At 32.6% G+C, this 25,144-nt stretch overlaps 2 protein-coding genes across 5 annotated transcripts in view; both read left to right on the top strand.

Annotated features, from left to right (window-relative positions):
- The first annotated feature begins 1,497 nt into the window (after window positions 1-1,497).
- LOC124918881 (trafficking protein particle complex subunit 11) lies at window positions 1,498-14,674 on the top strand. 2 transcript variants are annotated; one of them, XM_047458952.1, is made up of 9 exons: window positions 1,498-1,893; window positions 2,050-2,114; window positions 2,799-2,913; window positions 3,008-3,131; window positions 3,901-3,981; window positions 4,076-4,414; window positions 10,729-10,895; window positions 10,973-11,796; window positions 13,078-14,674. In XM_047458952.1, exons 1-9 carry the CDS (start codon window positions 1,553-1,555, stop codon window positions 14,514-14,516), a joined length of 3,495 nt encoding a protein of 1,164 aa, XP_047314908.1. In that variant the 5' UTR covers window positions 1,498-1,552; the 3' UTR covers window positions 14,517-14,674. The 2 variants fall into 2 exon arrangements, with proteins under 2 accessions (XP_047314908.1, XP_047314909.1); XM_047458953.1 differs by having other exon boundaries at window positions 1,728-1,867.
- Window positions 14,675-23,192: 8,518 nt separating this feature from the next.
- Window positions 23,193-25,144, top strand: part of LOC124918880 (ATPase MORC2B-like) — a 28,228-nt gene continuing 26,276 nt past the window's right edge. For all 3 annotated transcript variants that reach the window (XM_047458951.1, XM_047458950.1, XM_047458949.1), the window contains exons 1-4: window positions 23,193-23,387; window positions 23,609-23,713; window positions 24,210-24,357; window positions 24,815-24,955. In XM_047458951.1, the coding sequence (XP_047314907.1) occupies window positions 23,622-23,713; window positions 24,210-24,357; window positions 24,815-24,955 (381 nt within the window). In that variant the 5' untranslated portion in view covers window positions 23,193-23,387; window positions 23,609-23,621. The remainder of the gene's footprint in view (window positions 23,388-23,608; window positions 23,714-24,209; window positions 24,358-24,814; window positions 24,956-25,144) is intronic.

Below are 25,144 nucleotides of genomic sequence, written 5' to 3'. Positions count from 1 at the left end.
AGTTAATTTGGATATATATGTGAGAGTAAATGAATATTTGGGTCGGATTGTGGGTTGACCCGTCCATAAACTTAAAACGGTTAAAAATAAAATTAAAAATATTATATGTATGTTTCCAATTTGCAATCTAACAAAACAAGTACAATCTTTTTAACCAACTAGGCTAATAACACTTTATATTTTAAAAATCAACACCAAATTTGAACACGCAACATTTTAATAATATAAGTTCAAATTTTTAACTAACTAATATATATATATATATATATATATATATATAATGATGCTTAATTTTCAAAGTGTTCGGATTGCTGGTCGAGAGTTATGGTTAATTTAAATATATATGTGAGAGTAAATGAATAATTTGGTCAGATTGTGGGTTGACCCTTATAAACTTAAAACGGTTAAAAATAAAATTAAAAATACTATATGTATGTTTTGAACTTGCAACCTAACAAAACAAGTACAACTATTTAACCAAGTGTGATTGAGATGTGGTTTGCCGAAGAATAATAAGTCGGTATAAATTGAAAGTGGTTAAGAAATATGAATCAAATATTTGATTGACCAAAGGGTGAGGTCACAATGTTAAATTTTAAAAATATGAATCAAATATTTGATTGACAAAAATGAAAGTGTAAGGTCACGAGATGAGAGATTTATTCGAAAAAAATATGTGATGAGATATGTGAGAAGATAAATTGTTGTACCGAAATTAATAAAATGTGGAATGATAGTGTTTTATTTTTTTATTTTAATATATTATTCGCAATTTATTAAGAATTTTAAATATTGAATACATACTATTATTTTATTTATTTATATTTTTATCCGTGTGCATCGCACGAGCATCTTCCTAGTTTGAATAATACTCTTAACATTTGGTGTGTCGTTTACCACTCACACCCTTGAACCCTCCAATATATTAGTGATCATTTCTCGAGTCTATATTTGTCTCTTTCTTTGCAGCTAATGTGATGATGTTGTTGAATATCGAGTTTTTATTTTTATTTTTTAATTTATCTTTCACCTCGAGACCCTCTTACATTATCCTCTAATAATTTTTTGAATTTATTCTTATTTTGACCATATTTGTAAACGATTAGTTATCATTTGATATAACTTTTTCGATGTTGTTTATCAACTCTTGATAAAAAAAAAATTCATTGTCGCTCAAAAATTTGGGTAGAGATTCTTCCGACAATACTTAATTGGTTTGTCTCTCATTCATCACTTATTATTATTAAATTCAAATTAGTTTGTTTTTAAAATTATCCGGAATAAATTGTGTGGCTGGTGAATCAGTTTATTAGAATTTTAATATTTATAAATTTGTAATATTTAACTATTTAAAATTTTATATGTTATTTTATATTATTTAGTATTTACAAATTAATGTTTTATATATAACTTCTCTTTTGATTTTAAATAGAAATATTTTTTTATTAAAAAATTGTAAATTTTTATTTACTTTACAATCTAGAAAATGAAATAGTGGCTTCATTTCCTTTTTGTTTTCTCTCTAACAGTCGTCTTACCTGGTTAGAGAGAGATGGAAGTGTATCCCGAAGAACTGCGAACACCGCCGGTGGCCCTGGCGGCGCTCGTCGGATGCCCGGAGCTTCACGCTGACGTTACAAAGCATCTCCACTCGGAGCAGCCACCAATTAATACCTTAGCCTTGCCTGATTTCTCAAAGATCGCCGTAATCGCCAAGGCTCAGAAAGGAGATAGCTCTTCTTCGGATCAATCCTCCGGCATTTTGAAGAGAGATTGGCTCCAAAAGCATCGCACTCATATTCCGGCAGTTGTCGCCGCATTCTTCACCTCAGATCAAGTCTCTGGCGATCCCACTCAGTGGCTACAGGTCTGCACCGATCTCGACAGCCTCAAGTACGACTTTCTTGTCTTATTTTTATTTTCATGTGAAATGTCTTCTCAATTTAGCCTTTTCGGAACAATTTTCCTAATTCACCAGTAGAAATTGCTGCCTTCAGTACGCAAGCAGAATAATTGTTCTTGTATCTTTATCATTTGTGATTTCGACAGAGCCGTGCTTCGTGAAAGAAATATAAAGTTGGTTATTGTTGTGGTTGTGTCCTCTACTTCCAACGGTAATTCGTCCTACTTGTTCTTTGCTACTCTCCTTTTTGTATCTCTTAATCAATCCTCGAACCTTTGATGATTTGGGCCTTTTTGGCCTAGCAAGCTAATCTAGGAATTAAATTAAAAGATGATTGTTTGCTACTTTGTTGCTCATCCTGCTGCATCATGGTAATTGTTTCCTTGTATTGATTTCCTTTTATGACCATTCTTTTGGTGTTTGACAGTTTATGTGTTGTTTTTTAATAGTTCAATTCTCAAACTAGCTAAATCTTAAAAATAATTTTCAATGAAATTTTTATTCTAGACATTATATTTGAGTAATGCTTACTTATGTGTGATTACTTTCTATTTGAATCACTTAAAATGGGTATCTGTCTAGTAAATGGTTGTACATAAACTTATAGATCTGCAAAATTAGATGATATAAGATCTGCATTGTAGACCAATTCTATACTTTGTTATGTTCTGCACCTCCTACCCTCTACAGATAAGGTGCTAACTCAATGCCTGCGTGCACATGCATTCTTCTAATCAGTAAGATAATATTGAAATAGTTTAACGATGGCATTACACATTTGTTTGAACATTGAGGGCCATGTAGCAATAAATGATGCACATTTTTCTATTTCCTCTAGCTTTCTGAATATGACATGAATTTTGACAAATTAAAACCATTATTCTATTTGATGCAGCTGACCTAAGTGAAGATCACATGACTGCCTTAAAAAAGCGTGCAGAGATAGACTCCAAACACATTATTATTTTTGCCCTGAACAATAATTTGGAAATGAAAGAATCACTCAACAGGCATGGATTTCCTTTTGCAAATACCATACTTCTATATTCTTCATCTTTTGATAATGTTTGCTATTCTATATTTTCAATTCACTTTATTTTGCAGGCTAGGGAGCATATTTGCAGAATTAGCCAATACTTATTACAGGGATGAAGGAAGAAAGGTTAAGACACGTCTCGAAAGGAAGAGTCTAAGTTCGGTAGAGCTAAGTATTCGCTATTGCTTTAAGGTACATTTCATATCTCCTCTTAATGATGGACACATACATTAGTTGAGTATCTAATGGTTACATTGCAATAAACCTTCCAACTGAAATCTGTATTAACAGTTGGTTGAGCAGTGATTCAGAGGATAAGTTTGTCCATGTAGTGTCTGCAACAATACATGTTCATTCTTTTCTTCTTTTTTTCATGCTAACCAGCAATTCATATTGACCAATTTGGAAACTAGTATTTTAGCACAATCAACATCTCATTGGAAAATTGCCAAAGTTAAAATTGAAAGTGATACCTTTTTTTTATTCATCGGTATTAAGATTTTTTATGTATCATGATCAGATATTTTTTGGAACATGTCTGATTTTTGTTGTTTCATTGGCATACAAATTATATTTTAGATGATGATCCAAATTATAGTTTATGTTCTTGCTTCATTTGGTATATAGATTTTTTTCACGATCACGATCATATTATTTAGATCATTGTCATTTTTCACAAACATAACAAATGTAGATTTATCAGATCATGATCAACGTAAAAAAATGTTGGGATAACGAAACGGCCCATTGTTAAACAACTTCGGAAGATAAAAAAATGCTATAAGAGTCCTTTTCAAACTAGAACTCTGTATCTATACGCCACATATGTTTTGTTTCTTCCTCTTATGCAACATAAAAGAGGAACTTTATTTAGAGTCTCTCTAACATCTATTTCTCTTTGTTCTACTTTTCAGATTCCTTTTTTCATCCTCATTGCTTTTCTGATTCTTTGAATTGCTAGGTTGCAGTGTACGCAGAGTTCAGGAGAGACTGGCCTGAAGCATTGAGAATGTATGAGGATGCCTATCAAACACTGCGAGAGGTTTGCCTTCCTAACCAGACATATTCCTTTGGTAACAGTAAAATGCAAATATTTGTCAAAGGCAGCATTTAGATATATTGCAACTGACACACAGATGATTGGAACAACAACCAAATCACCTGCAATTCAGTGGCTGATTGAGATAAAAACAGTCGCAGAGCAATTGCATTTTAAGGTATCAACCTTGTTGCTGCATGGTGGGAAACTTACAGAAGCTATTACATGGTTCCGTCAGCATCATGCTTCCTATAAGAAGCTTGTGGGAGCTCCTGAAGTTAGTTTTCTTCATTGGGAATGGTTGAGCAGACAGTTCTTGGTCTTTGCAGAGTTACTAGAGACAAGCTTGTCTTACACCCAAAGCATTTCATCTCCTGTTCCAGGCACAAAGGATAGATTGACTGAGTTGGAATACCGTTCATCTTATTACTATCAAGTAACTCTCTTACTCATAGTCATACTTTCTGGTCTCTTAGAGGAACTTCTTCCTTCATGTTAAATTTTAACAAAACAGATGTGCATGTTTTTACATTCCAGTAGCCGTCTCAACATTTGTATTTGTACGTCTTCTCATTGTTATCCCATCATCAATCTTCATCATTCAAATTATTCAATAAATACTAAAAAACACCTTTCTTTTATAAAATATAGAACTACCTAAAATCTAAATTATTCAAAGGGCATTCTTGTGTTTTCACCTACAATTCAAAGGGCATATTGGACTATAATCACACACACAAAAACCTTATCAAACAGGGCTTCTTTCTTAAAAAACAGTTTTTAAAAAAAACCTTCCTCGAACAAGCTCCTTGTGTCATGTCATGCTTGGGCTAATGAGATTGGTTAGAGCTCATTCATGAAAATAAGTAGGCACTGTCATGATATTATTTGCAATCTTCATCTCTTAAGCTGCAATATTTAATTGTTTATTATTGATAGCGAAGTCACATTTTTAATGGCATTCTTAGAGTTTGGAGAAATTAGTATGATGGATTAAGAAAAAACATCTTTCTTTCCTTTTTATCCTGTACTAAAGTTTGTGGTCTTACATGGATCTCATCTTTTGATGTAGTAGATAATCAATCTAGGTCTTAATTGATAATCTACATGCACTAAAGTGATCGGATGAGGAACTTGTTATAGCTTGAATTAAAATTCAATAGTGACAATGACAATAATAGGTATTATACCTTGAATGGATGATGAGAATGAAGATTAAGTTGAGAGATAGAATTTCAATTGCATAATCCTGCCATTGAAATGAGATCAAATAGAGAGAGTTTAGAATTAGGTTAGATGAGAACAGAGAATTGAGAGAAGGAATTATGTTAAACCTGGAGAGAGAAAACAATCTGCTAAAAGTGTCCTCCTTAGTTCTTCATTCCTTATTAATAAACAGCTGCTAATTGTTTTTCCCGCAATTTCTTGTCAACTGGGATATTTCCCTCCAAACCCATTCCAGCTGTTTTTCCCGCCAAAACCAATTCCAGCTGTCATTACTCGGCCTCTATTGACAACTAACTTATTTCTTTGGCTAAGAACTGCTAATTGCCTTGTCTATTTAATATCTGCTGAATTGAAATTCAAAATGCTGACTTGTTTTGACTTGGACCATCGGATAAAAAATTGACCAGTACTGATTCCATTTTTCTAGAGCACTCGCTCATCAAGAACTGCCACCAGTTCCCTTGGTATTACAATTTGCAATGCTGGAATATGAGGTGTAGCAGCTGAATATCCAATCTTCTTCTTTAATTGGGATACATGAATAACGTTATGCATTTTTGCCGTTGGTGGTATATCCAATTTGTAAGCCACCTTGCCTACCCTTCCTGAAATCCGAAAAGGACCATAAAATTTTGGGCTAAGTTTATATGTTTTTCCCCTTGTAGAAGAATGTCTATATGGCTGCAACTTCACAAATACCCAGTCATTGACTTGAAAAACACAATCCACCCTGTGTTTATCAGCTCGTTGCTTAATTCAGTGTTGAGCTCGTTGTAGATGAAAACGAAGTAACTTAATTGTCTCCTCCCTAGCTGATAAACCTCGGTCTACTGCTTCCACCCGAGAGTCCCCAGCTAAATATGGATAATGCACAGGAGGCGGCTATCCATACACGATTTCATAAGGAGAAGAGAGTGCAGCCAGCTGAGTGAAAATTTGTGGTATACCACCATTTAGCCAATGGAAACCATTTCAGAAGTTCACTACCCCTGTTTGTCCATCAGTTTGAGGGTGGTAAACCGTAGACATGACTTTCTAAATTCCCTGTAATTTACAAAGCTCTTTCCAAATTTTCCAAAATGTGCTGACGAATATTTTATCCCTGTCACTTACTATTGTAAGAGGCATGCCATGGAGTTTGAACACCTGATCAAGAAACAATTGTGCCACTGTACTAGCTGTATAAGGGTGTCCTAAACTCATAAAATGTTCCATTTTAGATAAACAGTCAACTACCACCAAGATGACTGAATGACCTTGAGATTTAGGTAATCCTTCTACGAAGTCCATTGAGATATCGCTCCAAATAGATTTAGGTATTTCCAGCGGTTGTAATAACCCTTTCTGTCCTTGATGTTCTCATTTCTGTTTTTGACATTCATTACAATTACGAACATATTCTCGAACATCTCTTTCCATACCCCTCCAGTGATAGGCCTGTCTTAATTTCTGATAAGGAACCATAACCCCAGAGTGTCCTCCTACTGCTGAGCTATGCATTGTGGATATTATGTAAAGCCTGAGTTCATCTCCTCTTCCCACAACTATTCTGCCTTCCTTTCTAAGTTGTCCATTAATGAAAGAAAATCCTGGAACTCCTTTTGGGTCTACTTCAAACTTGAGAATAATAATCTTCAAATTTCCATCTTCTTCCCAAGATTTAACAATCTTTCTCATTAATACTGATGTGAATTCAGATATAGCCGAACAGGAACCTTCTGAAGATAATCTGGACAATGCATCAGCGGCCACATTTTCTTTTCCCTTTTTGTACTGAACCGAGAATTCCAAACCTACCAATTTGTAAAGTCATTTCTCCTGACTTTGATGCTTTATCTTTTGCTCTAACAGATGTTTCAAAGCTTCATGATCTGTTTTGATGATGAATGGCTTAAATTGTAGATAGCTTCTCCATTTCTGTATGGCATGTAAAACTGCCAACATTTCCCTTTCATAAGCCGATAGAGCTTATCTTGGCCCCAATCCTTTACTGATGAAGGCCACTGGGTGATCCTGCTGCTTCAAGACTGCACCCATTCCATTACTACTTGCATCAGTTTCTATTACAAAACCCTCTTCAATATTAGGCAGCTTAAGGACAGGAGGTTTCATCATTGCTTCCTTTAACTGTTCAAATGCAACTGAGGCTTTTTCATTCCATTCAAATTTTCCTTTCTTCAACAATAATGTTAGTGGTACTGCAATTGAACCCCGTAATTCTTGACGAATCTTCTATAATAACCAGTCAATCCCAAAAATCCCCGCATCTTTTTAAGATTACCTTGTACAGGCCATGCCTGAATAACATCAATTTTAGACATATTCACTGCTACTCCTTGTTGTGAAATGACATGACCCAAATAATCAACCTTCAAACATGCAAATTTACACTTAGAGTGTTTCAACATTAGCTGGTTTTTGGAAGCGCTTTGAGTTTAAGCGGGGGACCATGGCTGTGGAGTGTCATGCTAGTTCCCCTATAATTCCCTCCAAAAAAAATAATTAGCTGGTTTTGTCTCAACAATTCAAACACTATTCTCAAATGCTGAAGATGTTCTTTCCAAGAGTGGCTGTAAATTAGTATGTCATCAAAGAAAACTAAAACGAATATTCTTAATTGATTCTGAAAAATTGTGTTCATCATTCTTTCGAAGGTTGAATGGGGCATTGGTTAGCCCAAAAGGCATGACCATGAATTCATAATGCCCATCGTGTGTTTTAAAAGCTGTCTTGTAAACATCTTCTTCCTTCATTCTGATTCGGTGATATCCTGATCTCAATTCCAATATGGTGTAGATAAAACTACCATATAATTCATCCATTAACTCTTCAATTAACGGAATTGGAAATTTATCTTTAATAATTATCTCATTTAGTCTTTGATAGTCAATACACAGCCTCCAACTTTGGTCCTTCTTCATTAATACCACAGACGACGAGAATGAACTATTATTGTGAATGACCCCCGACTTCCAGCATTTCTTTGATCGTGATCTCCATTTCATCTTTTTGAAGAGATGGATATCTATAAGGTCGTAAACTTATTGCTCCCGTTCCCTCTTTGATCTTTCAGATTAATTATGTGATCGTAACTACGAGCTGGCGGTAATGATGTTTGTTCTCCAAACAGGTAACCTCTTCACTGTCAATTTCTGACGAAGTTGTTATGGCGTATGATCCACTTTCGTGATCCTCTTGTTCAGTAATACTCAGCAAGGCTACATTAGCTCCTCTTTTAATTACCCCTTCTAGAGTTCTTCCATCCAGCGTAGTACATTCGGTAGTGATATCCCCTTGTAGATTTTGTAGATTTTGTTGATTTCTATTTTGTATAAAAGTCATTACTAGCTGTTCAAAATTCCAGTTGATACTACCCAGGGTAACTAGCCATTCCACGCCAAGAATCATATCATATTTAGAAATAGGCAAAATTCTAGCATTTTTCAGCCCTTGAGCTGACCACTGCAATCCTTGGCATTCTCTATCACTTATCCTTTGACTCCCATTAGCTACTGTTACCAACAGTTTATTGGTTGGGAATGTCACAGTTGAAGTATTCTTAATGACTCTTGGAGTAATGAAGTTGTGTGCTTCCAGAATCAATTAAGATGCAAACCTGCATTTTCCCCACTGAGCCTTTAATCTTCATGATATCAAATTGTTTCAGTCCATCAATAGCCATTAATGATCCTTCATCACCCAATTCTTCACTGGTATACGCACTTGTTATATCTGGTTCCTCCATTTCTAACAGTTCAATGCTCATTGCAATCGCTCATGCCTTCCCATTTGTCTTAACAATACAAACATTGGTTATTTCTTCTCTTCTCGTCATGTGCTTTCTGGTCCAACTGAAACCTCTAAGGATTACCAGTAACTGATGATGATGATGTTGTCCTATTAAAGGATCCTGCAGTGTTCACCTTGCTTCCTGAGTTAGCTATATTCCGGTTATAATTCCCACTCAGATTACTTCGATTTCCAAACGCAGAATTTGTTGGAGTTGGCAGTAGTGGACTTCTTTTATTAGCCAAATAGCCTCTTCGAACTAAGGAATCACATACAGTTTCCTGCAATTTCTGATTAGTTATCTCATGTGATTTTGCCATTCCCATTGCTTCAGATGGTGAATTTGGCTTTTGGATTTGAATCGGATTAGCTATTTCTTCCTTCAGTCCATTCAAATATCGTTTAATGGAGTATTCTTCTGTTAAGTGTGGTAGATTATAATTTACATCCAAGTATTTCTTACCATATTCTTTAACAGATGAAGTTTGTTGTAAGTCCTTCCACTCATTCAACAGATCGTCAAATTCGCTTGGACCGAATTTCTTCAAGACCAATTCCTTCAGTTCGTTCCAAGTTATTGCCCTTCCTGGTAGTCGATGTTGTAAATGTGAGCTGAACCAGCATCGAGCCCTTCCTTATATTTGCGCAAACATATTCTAACTTTGAGTTTTTCAGTGTGTGATCTACTTGAAAAAACATTTCCACTCCATAGATCCAGTCATCAACTTCCTCTCCATTAAACTTCGGAAAGTCCATCTTCGAAAGCCTTGTCGGAGGTTGGTGCACTGGTTCACAATAATCACAATCATCCTGATGGTAACCGCGATACCGAGTATCGTCTCTTCGTCTATCTCTGTAATTATCTCCTCGGGACTCCGTTTTCAGCTCCTCTTGGTTCATTATGGTTGCTACTGGACGCTGACTCAATTTTCTAATTGCATCATTCATCGACGCCATCAATGCTTCTATTCTGTTGAACCGTTCTTCCTGTGCGATAAGTCTTTCATTCTCTGCCTGGCTTCTGCTGCGAATGTCGTTCAGTTCACTATCCATCCGCGTTTCCACCATGTTTGCCAAGAACTACCGCTCTGATACCAATGTTATGGCTCGAATTAGAATTCAACAATGACAATGACAATAATATGTATTATACCTTGAATGGATGATGAGAATGAAGATTAAGTTGAGAGATAGAATTTCAATTGCATAATCCTGCCATTGAAATGTGATCAAATAGAGAGAGTTTGGAATTAGGATGAGAATAGAGAATTGAGTGGAGGAATTAGGTTAAACCTGGAGAGAGAAAACAATCTGCTAAAATTGTCCTCCTAAGTTGTTCATTCCTTATTAAAAAACAGTTGCTAATTGTTTTTCCTGCCATTTCTTATCAACTGGGATATTTCCGGCCAAAACCCATTCCAGCTGTCATTACTCAGCCTCTATTGGCAACTAACTTATTTCTTTGGCTAATAACTGCTAACTGCGTTATTTATTTAATATCTGCTGAAATAAAATTCAAATTGCTGATTTGTATTTAAGGGTTAGAACCCTAACCCTGATGATTCCTCGTATCAGTACCATCTATCTTTTAAGCACCGACATTCTCAAATGTGTTATTTGTACTTGTGTAGAAATCATCAAATGCTTTCTTCTTTTTTTTTGAGAAAATCATCAAATGCTTATAAATTTGTGGCTTTATACTTGGATATTGTACTTACATTGAGATCTAAACAGTTAGCTGCTCACTACCTGAAAGAGAAGAAGTCTTGTTCGGAAATCGCTCTCTCTATGATGGAGACAACCAACAAAAGTGACAATGATGTAGATTCTATCGTACCTTCTATATACATTGGTCAATATGCTCGGGTAACTGAAGAAGGAGAGACATGCAGTGTAAAAAGGTTTGTGCCAAATATATCAGAAGATAATCCAATCAGATTTAAGCTTTCTGAGTTACTTACTATTTTATGCTTTATAGGGTTACGGATGAAGACTATGTCCGTTATGCTCTAGTTGAAGAGAAGAGATCCCAGGACTTCTCTCTGATTGTTGTACTTCTTAAAAGATGCTTTGAAGCATATAATGACTTAAAAGCCCCCAGAATGGCCTCTTATTGTGGATTTGAGATGGCCAGAGAATATGCCGCTACAGGTGAGTTTCAAAGTGCAAAAGAACTTCTTGATAGTGTTGCCAGTCTTTACAGAAAAGAAGGCTGGGTTATTCTATTATGGGATGTTTTGGGTTATCTGCGGGAGTGCTCGATGAAATTGGGATCGGCAAAAGATTTTGTGGAGTACTCACTCGAAATGGCTGCTTTGCCCGTTTCATCCTCTAGTGGAGTCCAACCGTTGAGTTTTAATAGTTGTGTTTTTGCTGGCCCTCCAAGTCTTTCACAAAGAGAGATGATTCAAAAGGAAGTATTTAAACTTGTTAGAGGAGAATCGGGTGAAGACAATAACTGCCTTAAAATTACTGACACTCAACCACTTCACCTTGTGATTGATCTGGTCAGTCCCCTTAGGGCGGTACTTCTTGCATCAGTCGCTTTCCACGAACAGCTAGTCAAACCTGGCGCACCTACTCCTATGACAATTTCACTATTGTCTCAATTGCCACTTACCATGGAGATTGATCAATTGGATATTCAATTTAATCAAGTGGCCTGTAATTTTTCTGTCATAAATGGTCAGAGATCTAAACATCCGATATTGGAGAGTCATCCTAATCTCAGAATTGAGACTGCTCCTAGTTTGACACTTTCAACAAACAAATGGCTTCGGTTGACCTATGATATCACATCTGGTATGCAAGCGTTTTTCTTTCTTCAAATTTTCTTTATTATACTATTGCAAGTGTACCTTCTCCATGTCTTATAGGCTAGAATTTACATCATCATGGCCATGTAATAGTTTTGAATCTGTGTACTGATGATCTCACTATATATAAGATCTTAGATAGACCCATCACGGATAGCTTAGATGGAGGACATTTGGATTAAGGGTATTACCATTTTGAGGTCTGATTCTCGTTCAAAGCCCCTGGGCCTTGTTTGAAGGTGGGTTGGATAACCTTGCTGGATGTAGATAATGGAAAATTAAGTTCGTTGGGTTATTTAAATAAAAAGACATTAAGGATATAAATATATAATAAATAAATATTTCTTTAAGCAATAGAGGATATTTTAGTATTTTGGTTAATGATTGAAATGAAATGACTAATGAATAGATTGCCGGTTGAATAGTGAGTTATTTGTAAATAATCTCAAATAATAACTCACTGCAAAAAAGGCCCTGGATTCAGTGGAGGTCTTTGTGGTGGGTTATTGTGCTAGCCTTCAGATTAGTCGAGGTGCACTCAAGTTAGTTCAATTTATCCCCTCTTCTAGCTTAGCGACAACAGGAGATGAATATCCCCGGTCTCATTGAGGTTCTAAGTTCTGCTTGCCTGATTATTGATTAAGTGTGTTTGTGAGCTATGTGCTTAACCCGCGGGGATTAGTCGCATTCCGAATGAAAAGCGGAACCGCTCTAAAAAAAAAAAAAAAAGTTAGCTTAAGTTAGCTTGAGACCTTGGTATCACAAAAGAAAATAAAGTTCTGAGTTGGATTTTTGGATGCCAAAGCTTTTTGACTTGATAATGATATATTGACTGTTGGAAAATTAGGTTTGTTTGAAATAATCACGTTATGTGAATATAATCTTCGTGATGAGAAAGTTGACTATTTTGGTGAAATGATCGAAATACCCTTAGTATTTGATATTTTTAAAATATTTGAAGAATAAAAAAAATAGGTTATTTTAGTATTGTAATGGATCATTTGGATAATTAGATTTATCAACATTATCCACATCAAACAAGACCTAAGTGATTCTATTTTCTACTCAATGCATGGGGGTTGATTGCTATTTCACAACAGCAGTTGCTTGCTCTTCTAAACTTTTTCTTCCTTCACTAGATTTTGTCATTTATCTTTGAATTATCTTACAATTAAGTAAATACTATTGTTTTTTCACCTACTCCTGTATTTCATCAAACGTGGAAGATTATTATTAACATTTTTTTTATGGTTTTCAAATGATGCAGAGCTTGGTGGCAAACTAGAGTGTGTGTCCATAATTGCAAGGAATGGACCTAATTTCACAATATGTTGCATAGCCGAAAGCCCAGCATCAATGAGCGAATTACCCCTTTGGAAATTCGAAGATCGAGTCGAAAGTTCTCCAATAAAGGACCCTTCCGTTTCTTTCTCCGGTCAAAAAGCAATTCAGGTTGAAGAACCCGATCCACTCGTGGATCTCAAACTAGGTGTTTCCGGGCCTGCATTAGTTGGAGAACGTTTCATCATCCCTGTAACTATCTCATCCAAAGGCCATCCAGTTTTCTCTGGCGAGCTCAAGATTAATTTAGTCGATGTAAGAGGCGGCGGGTTGTTCAGTCCGAGAGATGTCGAACCGTCTTCTATGGACAATCTTCATGTCGAGCTACTCGGTGTATCCGGATTATTTGAAAACGAGGATAATAATAAATCGGACGATAACATTGAGAAAATTCAGCCCACGTTTGGATTAATCTCCGTCCCGGTTTTGAAAGAAGGAGAGTCGTGGACATGCAAACTCGAAATTAGATGGCGTCGGCCCAAGCCGATCATGTTGTACGTCTCGCTTGGATATTCGCCTCTCGGAAGTGATAATAATAACAACAAGGTTCATGTTCATCGGAATCTTGAGATTGAAGGAAAGAACCCGGTTTTAATTAGTCATCGGTTCATGCTTCCTTTCCGAAAAGACCCTTTACTTCTATCAACCATAAAATCAAACCCTGATCAAATTCCGCCTCCTACATTGCCTTTGAATGAAACGAGCATACTTGTTATAACCGCCAAAAATGTAACCGAGGTCCCGCTTCGTTTGCTATCCATGTCAATCAAACGAGACGACAACGAAATCAAAAACGACAGCAACGTTTCAGGTTTTACCCTTTTACAAGGAGACGAGTTCAAAAAGATATTCACCGTCATTCCCGAACATAACCAACCGAAACTCAAAACGGGCACTTTACATCTGTCATGGAAAAGAGATGCAACAACAGCCGGTGAGGAAGTCGTGCTAACTGAACATAAGCTTCCGGAAGTTGACATAGAGTTACCTCCGATAGTTGTGCAACTGGAATGTCCTCCTCATGCAATCCTCGGGAATCATTTTACATATTTCATCAAAATCAAGAACCAAACGCAATTGCTTCAAGAGATTAAGTATTCGTTGGCTGATTCACAGAGTTTTGTTTTGTCGGGTACTCATAACGATATTCTATATGTGTTGCCGAAATCTGAGCATACTCTTAGTTATAAGCTTGTACCCTTAGTTCCTGGCTTTCAACAGTTGCCGAGATTTACTGCAACGTCGTTGAGATACTCTGCAGGATTCCAATCGTCGAATACTGCAACGTCGGTTTTCGTTTTTCCATCTGTCCCGCATTTTCTGAAAGAGAAGGAAGGGAAGCTGGGGCTGATTGAAGAACATTGATCATATTGGATTGTTGGTGAGTGTATTAATTTTATTTTATTTTTCAGCCAAAGCTCTTTATTATGATTATCTATGTAAGATTGTAAGTTCAATTTTTTGTCACTTTTGGGACTGATAATAAAATGTGCCTTTTAACTAAGATCCTTATTTAAGGTACCGTTTGGTTTGTCATTAAACATTCAAAACTCAATTGCCAAATTTAGTTACTAAGAAATTAGCATCCTAGTTTCTTATTTTCCTTGATCTGGATTTGTAACCTGATGGTTCGGGATAGGGGACAAAATAGTCATTTAAAAAATAATTATCTATATTATAATTACTTTCAAATCATCAATCTTTTCAATCTTGTACCAACCTATTAATATTAATAAAATTTGGGAATATGATATATTTAAAACAATTGAACTAATTCGATTATAAATTAATTTATATAATCGAAATTTTATAAATGTAACAACATGCTTTTTGTTTAATAATATTTTTTTGCTGTTCAAAATTGTTGTTAAATTAGTGTTACAATACTTGATTTTGGTTAATAACTAGTTTAATAATAACTAGTTTAAAACACATTGAATATAAATTATTGAATAGATATGATCTTCAAACAATTATCAAATCGACCTAACATCTGATATATTAATTTGTTGAAGGTAGGAGGAGCATAACAAAAAAACCGTGATAAAACAATTATTATTTAGTCAATTTAAATTCATATATATTTTAATCAATTAACTAAGTTACTTTACTTTTTTTTTTTTAATATTAAAAATAATTAAAATATAAAAGTTGCAATATGGTCCCAACTATGCAACCCATTGGGTTCGGTCTTGTTCACGGTGTGGCTAACTAGCATGATAATACAATTCAAAATATTTAATAGATAAACCTTTTACACTTAAAATAGTTGTATTTTACTAATTTAAAAATATAAATTTAAAGAATATTTGATTAGATATATAGTTAGGTGAAAGGAAAGAATTGATATACAAGAGTTTACAAGAAAAAAAACTTTAAAATTTAAGATAATTCAAATGATTTGAAATTTCATTCTTAGTTTTAATAATAAAAAAAATTATACTTTATTTACAAGATTCTAAAATATATAATTGTTTATTTTATTGAGAAACTATTTGGTATAATTTTTTTTTTAAAAAAAAGTGAAATTTTAAAAAAAAAATTACTTAAAAAGGGTAATAACTTAATAAGTAGGTTATATACTATATATATATATATATATATTAAAAAAATCAAAAGGTAAAATAAAGTATTTTTTTCAAATCAGACGGACGTTACATGGACTAGTGAACTCTTTATTCAAATTTTCAGAATCTCTCTCAAAGGGATCTTAGGGTTTAACTCTGTTTTTTTTCTGCGCAATTCCTTAGGGTTTGTGTTAAAAATGATGTTATGTGTAAAACCGTTAAGGCGATTTTCACTTCAATTCATTAATTATTTTCGATATTGGAATGATGAAATTTTCTAATTTTCTCTGAACAAACAATTGAATGAATAGATCAATGCATTATACTATATTGATGAAACAAGAGAAGATCATTTGCAGGGGAACATTGTTCTATAATATACCCCATGAAGGTATATGCAGTTCATGTTCTTTTTTATTCACAGTTGGGTTTTCTATTTGTTGAAAGGAGCAAATTTGATCTATGTTCTTCTTTAATTTGAAAAGGGTTTAGGGTTCCCTCTTCTTATTGGTGTTCTTAATTCCCTCTTCTTTTTTTATGGCTATTGGGTACCATAGTTTCTAAGAGCGAACTTTCAAATCGATTCGAACTCCCAAACTGTTATATTGACCAAATTCAAACTGAAAATCATACTATCAGCCGGTTATAGGGTTGAGATATAAAAAACGATCTATTAGAGTTAAATATAGAGCAAGTGATCGAACCAATTCTATGAACTCGAAGTATATTAATGACCAACTTGAATTTAATTTCTTTTTGTAAGAAAAAGTTGTTTGAAATTGTTATTATATTATTGTTTTTTACTTGAATTTGTTTAATTGGTTGTTTAAATATATGGAGTATGAATGATTAGATATAAATGGTCTAATATCCAAATTATTATCAAACTAACCTAATTCAATATATGAAATATTGAATCCGTCGAATATATGGTCAGAGGTAAGATTTTGACAACATTGTAAGACTAAATTTAAATTTATCTAAGAAATCGACTCAACAAAATTATAGTTTTTATAATTTAAACTTAATTACTAAATGTGGTCTTTTGTCATCATGCATACAGTGTCGCACCTGAGATTTCAAGGCCTGAGGCGAGCACAAAACTTGGTGCCCTCAAAGCTTAATATTCTCAAGTTCAAAATATTTTTAAGCTCTATAAAAAGGCCAAGCCCAGAAGTTTCATTAACTTTCAAAAATCCAATCCAAAATTCCTCGACCACTATTGCATTTTTTGAATCATCCACACATCTAATTACAAGGGACATATGTTCCTCGTGACTTGCATCTGGAGTGCAATTAAGTATCACAGTGAAATACTTTGCATGCTTAATTTTTGCAACAATTAAACTTCTTACTTCAGCTGACAACATCTGTATCAATTCATTTTGGATTTTGGGCCCAAGATAAGTGTAATGAATCTGTCGTTCTTGAACACGCCGAAGATGTTCCTCCATTATTGGATCAAATTCGGCAATCATTTCAATTAACTGCAAAAAGATTCTATTATTCTCAACATAAAGCTTTTCACAATCTCCTCGAAGTGCCAGTTATTTTTCACAATTCTTTGCACAACTGCAATTATTCTCTTCAATACTTGTTTCCAATGTTCTCTCTTTGTTAATTGTTATTTGCACACTTTCATCAATTGTCTTTTTTTTTTGAGGTATTCTTTCTAATTCAATCCAACTAGTCATACAATCTATATGATCTTTACTAGTTTCATTAAGATTGAGGCATCGACTGATATTCTTCCAATCTTTGTATCCTTCGTCAGCCAGATAACCAATTTTCGCCATGGTTCTCTGAGTTTTGAATAACTTACAACAAAAACAGAAAATCTTGTCCATAGAAATAGAGTACACTAACCATCTTCTGTCACTTTTCTCACCATTTGTCAATTGTCTCTTATAATGTGATGGATTGAAATGTCTTCCAGTGTTATCAAGAGGAAACAAAATATCATCATATCTTTTAGGACCACTTTCAACCAAAAAGTCCCTAATATTTTGCATTTTGTCCCAATTTCTGGATCATCAACATTTAAAGGAAACAAAATCTTTTGATTTATATCTCCATCAGTGTCACTTTTAGGCATACTTACATCGTTCTCATTTTCAAACTGTTTTGGGTCTTTATTGCAAAGTTCATTCAATTCACCATGTTCCCGATTATTCAACTTATCATCGATGTCATTCTGGTTCACTTGTTCTACTATTTGATCCATTGTGAAATATTTATTAAGGCTTCCTACTTGGCTTTGAATTAAAGCATCTTCCTTTTGTTTTTTTTTTCTTTTTTCTGCCCTAGACAATTGTTTCTTATAGGAGGTATACTTGATAAAACTCTAAATGTTAATCTGCATTAAAAATTTATAGATTAACCAGCATTCTATGAATCTATGATTAACCACAATGTTGCACTTCCGCTATGCAATAATGCAAGATACAGATTGTGAATCCACCATTCCACCAGACAAGTCCTCAACAACCAAAATAATTAAGTAAATCGAACCAAAATCTCACCGAAATCGGAGAAAGAACTCTAGTGGGCAGTGGCGCAGTGCCGAGAAACAAGGCTGGAACGAGCAAAAAAGGCCAAAGAGCTTAGGGAAGGAGACGACCGAGTTTTCTGCTCCGATTCTGGCAAGCTGGAGGATCGACGACGGGTTTGGGGTTTGGGGGAAGTGTTTCCTTTTCTTTTTTCAGAATGCTTGTTCTTATTTTTTCTTTCCTTAATTTTGTTGATAAATGAGAATTGTGCGATTTTTTTCTCCAAGTAAGATAGTGTTTTTTATTTTTATTTTTTTGGATACAAATTAAGTTAGGGCTTATCATGGTTATAAAAAATTATTTATGGGCTTTTTAAAAATAAGCCCATGAACATATCATTATATTTTTTTTTTGAAGATTTTGGTGCCCCAAAAATATTTGGGCCTGAGGTAATTGCTTCACTTATTACACAGCAGGTCCGGGCCTGCATGCATACCATTACTATATTCATGGCTAATATTTTAATGTGCTTTAATTTTATATTTCTTAAAATTCACATTTTAGCTATAAAAATTAGTTTGGATTACATCTCTTGGCATCTTCATTCAATTTGTTATGCATGTGGATTACATATTTAATCAATCTTGAATGATTAAAACCCTATTTGAAATGGTCTATATGCATGCAGGTTTAAATCTTGGAAGATACATGTTTAAATGCAACCAAGAAGGTTTGGTTCCTATTTCTAGATTTTCTCATGGAGTGTAAGAGGGTAAAGTCTTGTACAATGGTTTATTTTTACCTTATATTCCTTCAAAGTATTTTAAGCTTAGATTTCACCAAATATAAATAAAGCTGGTCTAAAAAGTTGTAAAATACAAATAGTACAACAAATGAAGAGAAACACTCAAAACTTAACCCACTAGGATAGTTAAGTAAAAAAAATAATGCTTAAATTGACCAAATATTTTGAATTCGATTCTCACTAAAAAAAAAAAGAGTTAATAACTGCGAGGATCGTGTTAATTTACTAAAATTCATCCGAAAACAAAAACTTCTCAATTGATCATCTATGTTTCATCCTCCACCGTGTGAAACAATGATTATTTCGGTAGTGATGACAATGAATACCCATATACCCGATATCTGTAGGTACTCAATGGTCGAGTTTGAGTATTTTAAATCGGGTTCGGGGTCGGGAATGGAGAGTGAAAAGGATTATCCGATCAGGTTCGAGGTCGGGGATGTGGAGTGTGCAAAACATATATCCAATACCCGAATTATTAATATTAATATATATATATATATACTTATTAAAATTTAAAATGACCTTTTACATTACAATCATTACAATTTTATAATAAATATATTATTTAGGTTACCCATATTCACACTCTACTCCAACATCATTTTAATTTATCTTTCCCATAACTCTTAATTTTTATTTTTTTAATAACAAAATATGTTTTCTCTCTACTCACTTTCACTTTTTTATTTTGAAGTTCAACAGTCTTTCAACTTTTTTCTACCTCCTATTTAGTTTTTGTTGAACTCCAATATGTAAAAACAACAAAGTTGTTAAATTTTTTATACTATTACAACGTAACTATACAAAGAAAATAAGTAATATTTTTATTTATGTTTTTAATATTTAGTATATTTAGAAAATAATAAATATAAATTCATATTTTAATCGGTAATGGGGTACTCGTCGGGGATCGGATATCCGACGAATCGGGGATATAATACAAATAGAGATACTCATCGGGTTTGAGGCCGGGTAGTAAAATTAAAATCGGATTCGGGGATGAGTATTTCACCACTCGGCGGGTAAGGTACCATTTTCATCCTACGCCCCTCTTCCATACTTTGCTCCAATTAGGGTGAACAAACTATATATTAATCAAATAAAATTTTAAAATAGTTTGTTTAATTGGATTGACAATAATAGGAAGGTAGAATAGTGTTTGAAGTTTGACATCATTTTACCAAAATAAGTAGCTAGATTAAAATTCACCTAAGTCAATTTTGCAGGTAAAAAACTAATGGAACCATCAATATATGGAATAATCTAAACATGCAATGCAAAAAAAGGTCCATTGACATTTCAATGACAGCCTAAAATAAAATCATTATAATTATGATATGTTTAAGAAGGTTTTAACTAAATGTTTGTTAAAAATGGATAACAAATAGCTTCATTTTTGTTGCATTGTTCATATTTTATATTTGTTTTTAGAGAAAGACTTGAAAATTCATAATGAATCTATTGTGAAATTCCATTATATAGTGTGTTTTGTAAGATTATTAGGTTATTGTCTTTTGTGAAATTCCATAATATGATGTTTTTTTTATTTTTTATAATAGCTAGATTATCTAAATAAAGACGGTTTTAAGGTCATTAGGTATATGGTTTCTCTAGGTTTAAATTTAAGGTTTATTTTAAATTTTAATTACACCATTTAATAAATAATATGAAAAAAATGACCACCCCACTTTCTTAGAAAAAAATGATCGACGGAAAATAGTTGACTACCGTTTATTAAGGCGAAATCTTAGTTTGCACAACTTTACGAAGTAAAAACCTAAAACACTCAGATTCGGCCTAATACAGTTTTTTGTTTGTTGGTAATATAGCCATTAACTTATTGTATTTATACTTGTTTTTTTACATTATGATTTCTCTTTATGAATAAACCAACCTTATTAAGTTAACATGCTCATAATTTTGAAAGAAATGGAGGTAATCAAAATTTTGCAATACAGAGATATATGAAAGAAATCTCAAAATACTCTTTCATAATCATGATCTCCATTTTAAATTTATGACATCTTTAGAGAAAATAAATTTGGAAACATTTTTGTACAAAACTCTCTACTTAAAGTATGGGATCGTTCTCTTTCATTTTAAAAAAATTCAACCAAAATCAATTTTTAAATCAATCACTTCTCAACAATCACATCACTCATCTCATTAACAAAAATACTAAAATACCTTCTATTTTAAATTATTATTTTCTATTTTATTTATATATATCAATGCCTTGTTCTCTTTGGGTTATTTGAAAAACCTAAACAAAATCAATTTTCTAATAATCATTTCCCAACAATCACATAACTCATAACTCATTTCATTAACCAAAATATTAAAATACACTCTATTTTAAATTATTATTTTTTTATTGTATTTATATATATCATTACTTTTTAAGTCTTTTTACAAAAAATAATCATCACATCCTCAATATCATCAACAATCATTAATTTTTTCTCTCTACAACTTTTTAAAAAAACCTCAAATAGAAACAAGGCCCAATACCCTTTTAAGTCTTTTTACCAAAAATAATAATCACCTTTTCAAAATCATCACCAATCATTATTTTTTTTCTCCATCTAGGTTTTTAAAAAAACCTGAATCCGAATAAGACCTTGTTCTCTTTGGATTTTTAAAAAAATCCAACCAAAATCAATTTTTCAATCAATCACTTCTCAACAATCAAATCACTCATTTCATTAACCAAAATACTAAAATACTCTCTATTTTAAATAATTATTTTTTTATTTTATTTATATATATCAATACTCTTTAAGTCATTTTATTAAAAATAATTATTACTTCCTTAAAATTATCACCGATCATTTTTTTTCTCCTTCTAAGGGGGGTTTGGTTCAAATAAGGTAATCAGAATAAGAATAAGATTGATAAATGTGTGGAATGAGAATGAATATGATTGATAGAAGTGTAGTGTTTGGTTAAGAGTATTAATCATTTCCAATCCTAGCTTTTGGATATTTCCATTACATTGATAATGTTTAGATTTATTAGAGAGAAATTATTAATATTATTTTATAATTAAAATTAGATTAATATTTTTATTTTATTTTTATTATATTTTATTTAATTAAAAATAAAAATAAAAATTATTATATTATAATTGTTTAAAATATATAAAATATTGAAATGTATCTTAATTTAATAAAATATAAATATCTAATATTTTATTATATTAATTATATATATATATATATATTTTTAAATACATATAAAAAATAGTTGAATGATTCAATTTTTTTATTTATAAATAAAAATTATATAAAATAAAGTCTTTAAAATATTATATATTAATAATTAATCAAATTAAATATAATATTTTATTTAATAATATATACTATAACATTGCATAATATTTTTAATAATATTTTTTATTAAAATATTTTATATTTAACTTTTCTAATATTTTTTAAATATTTATTTTATATAAAATTGTTAATTTATTTTTAAGTTTTTATATTTTAATTAATTTATTATAATTTTGTTATTAATATATAATATATAAATTAATTATATAAAAATAATTTTATTATTATTAGTTATTATAATTATTATAAAAAAATTATTTTATTTTATTAATTATATTTTATTTTAAATAATTTATCAATATTATTTAAATAATTGAAATAATTTATTTTAATAAATAAATTAAAATTATTATTGTTATTTTAAATATAAAATAACGTTTAATATAATTATAAAAGAAAAAATATATATAATATTATAATTATAATTATGAGAAAGTACGTTGAAAATACAGAAATGAATGATTCCTGAATATCAGGAATCAAATTAATATTCTGGAATGAAATCCATCAACCAAACACTCTATTTTATTCTCTTTCTCATTCATGAGTACAAAAATCACTTACAAGCATCTCCTAAAATTAAAAAAAAAAAAAAACAATCGGAACGGGCTGGCTAAGTGAGTTTTTGTATAACTATTTAAAAAAGTGAATGAGATAGTTGAACTAATAAATATATTAGAAATCGGGAGGAAATCTAGGGCTAGATATTTTTATCATGAAATAAGTGTTATATGAAACAAGACGTGTCAAATGAAGTATTTTCCGTTTCCTCATCATCCACTACTACACGTTAAAAACCTGCATGAACTCTCTCTCTCTCTCTCACACACAAGACGGCCACGACAGTAGCCGTACTCACAGTTAATTCCTATTTTCAGAATCCTTACCTTCCATACTCTAAAAACTTCTCTTTGCATTCTCTCAAAGCAAACAGATTTGAACCTTGAGTTTTACTCTCTTTGCTTACCCTCCCTCCAAGTCTTTAGGGTTTATGGTCAACAATCCTTGTATGATTTGATTTGAAGGCGATTTTCATAGAGGTTTGTATTGTCTGTGATTCTGTTATTGTTTTCGTCTTCTCTTTTTCTGTTTATTCGATTTTCGGAATCTTCTCTTTGAAACAATCTTCTTGAGTTATACTCTGGTTGTTTGTTTCCCGACCAAACTTCTTAGGGTTTAAGGTGGTTAAGTTTGTGTATCATTTCTCTGCTACAACGACATGGATTTTGATGGGTTATGTTTTTTTTTCTAATTTTTTCAGAACAGACAATTTAATGGGTAGCTCCGAGTATTATGTTTCCCTGATGAAAGATGAAAAGATCATTTGCAGGGGAGTGTTATGTAATCTACCCGATGAAATTCCTCGGTATGTAGTTTATTTATGTTCTTCCTTTTGATTTCTTTACATTTTAAAAGTTTCTCTATATGTTTAAAAATGAGAAAAACTGAGCTTTAATGTATGTTCTTCTTGAATTGAACTGTATTGCTTCCCTTTTCTGCTTGGTGTTCTTACTTAAGAATTTTCCCCTTTTCCATGGATGTACATTTGTCAGCTCTGGATCTTTGGTTTTTTAGTTTTTTTTTTGTTTTTTTTAAATCGCTGGATTCCGCTTATCCTTTTCAGTGCGACTAAACCCTGCCGGTTAAGCCTGCATACACACTTAATCATTTAAGCAGGCGGAGAACTTGTCGCCTGTCGGTTTCGAATCCAGGACCTCGGGGAGGCGAGGATATCTAACTTTTTTTTTTTTTTTAGTTCTTATGATATATTTACTGTGGATGGTAAATTGTATTTGAACAATATGAACAGATGTAGAAATCAACATTTTCCTTTAATCAATCTTGAATGATTTTACATGCAGATTGGAAACGTGGAAGGTGCAGTTCAAAACGCAACCAAAAGAAAAAGAAGGATTTCGTGAATTAAAGCTCTATCCTGCTCCAGAAAATGATCACCAAAAGAAAGAATGGCGCTTGTTTTTAGGTTTCCTACAGGAGCATAGGAAGAAGGTACTGTGGTTTGTCATTAAAAGTGAGCAATTAAAAGAAATGAGAACGGGAAGAGAGAAGAAAAAGAGGGTAGAGTGATAGATCTCATACATAAGTTGCAACTTGTCATAAAAATCTACAAAAATATTTTCTAGTATACAAACAAACTGTTAATAGGCCTTTTGGAAACCTTCAGTGTAAAAGACTAGTGGGGTTTTTTTCAAAAGAAAGAATTCATGCTAAATGGTTTCTATCATTCCTGACCAATGAAGCGTGGAAACTAGTTCCTCTATTGGTTACATATGCATACATATATATAGTAATGTATAGTCTAAGCTCGTAGTATTTGGGACATTTGTCAAAAGTATGGAGAAATAAAGATATTGATATGAACTTTTATGCCATCTCAAACTTTGTATAATTTTAGTCTTAGCATTTAAAAAAAAAAAAAATAGTCTTACCAACAAACCATTTCTAGGTGGCTTTCGTCGAAGTTGGAGGACATGTGTTTGATATACATCCTCCAGGAGACTTGAAGTACAGTCATGCTGTAGTTAGATATCAGACAAAGAAAGAGTACATTCCACATTATGATCACATGCATTATGGGAGTTGTAAGGTAGTAAGATTCTTCTCCCTCGTCATTTTGAATTATTTTATTTTTTTCCTGACTGTTCTTTTCCTTTGAAACTTTCCTCTACTTTTTGCGAATTTTCCTGTTGGTTGTACATGTTCTTTTGTCTATTGTATCCCAAACATAATCCAGATAGATGTTTCATCTTCATGGTAGGATCTTGATATTTTGCTT

This window comes from Impatiens glandulifera, chromosome 1 (genome assembly GCF_907164915.1).
Source record: "Impatiens glandulifera chromosome 1, dImpGla2.1, whole genome shotgun sequence".
NCBI classification, from domain to species: domain Eukaryota; kingdom Viridiplantae; phylum Streptophyta; class Magnoliopsida; order Ericales; family Balsaminaceae; genus Impatiens; species Impatiens glandulifera.
The sequence above is the reverse complement of the archived record's forward strand: the minus strand, read 5'-3'. Positions and strand labels throughout refer to the sequence as shown.

What these genes read in the sequence shown, in the direction of transcription:
- LOC124918881 (XM_047458952.1), top strand. Translation starts at nt 1,553, where the DNA reads ATGGAAGTGTATCCCGAAGAACTGCGAACACCGCCGGTGGCCCTGGCG. An exon ending in GTATTCGCTATTGCTTTAAG is followed by an intron (nt 3,132 to 3,900) that starts GTACATTTCATA and finishes TTGAATTGCTAG; the next exon opens with GTTGCAGTGTACGCAGAGTT. An exon ending in GAGACATGCAGTGTAAAAAG is followed by an intron (nt 10,896 to 10,972) that starts GTTTGTGCCAAA and finishes TATGCTTTATAG; the next exon opens with GGTTACGGATGAAGACTATG.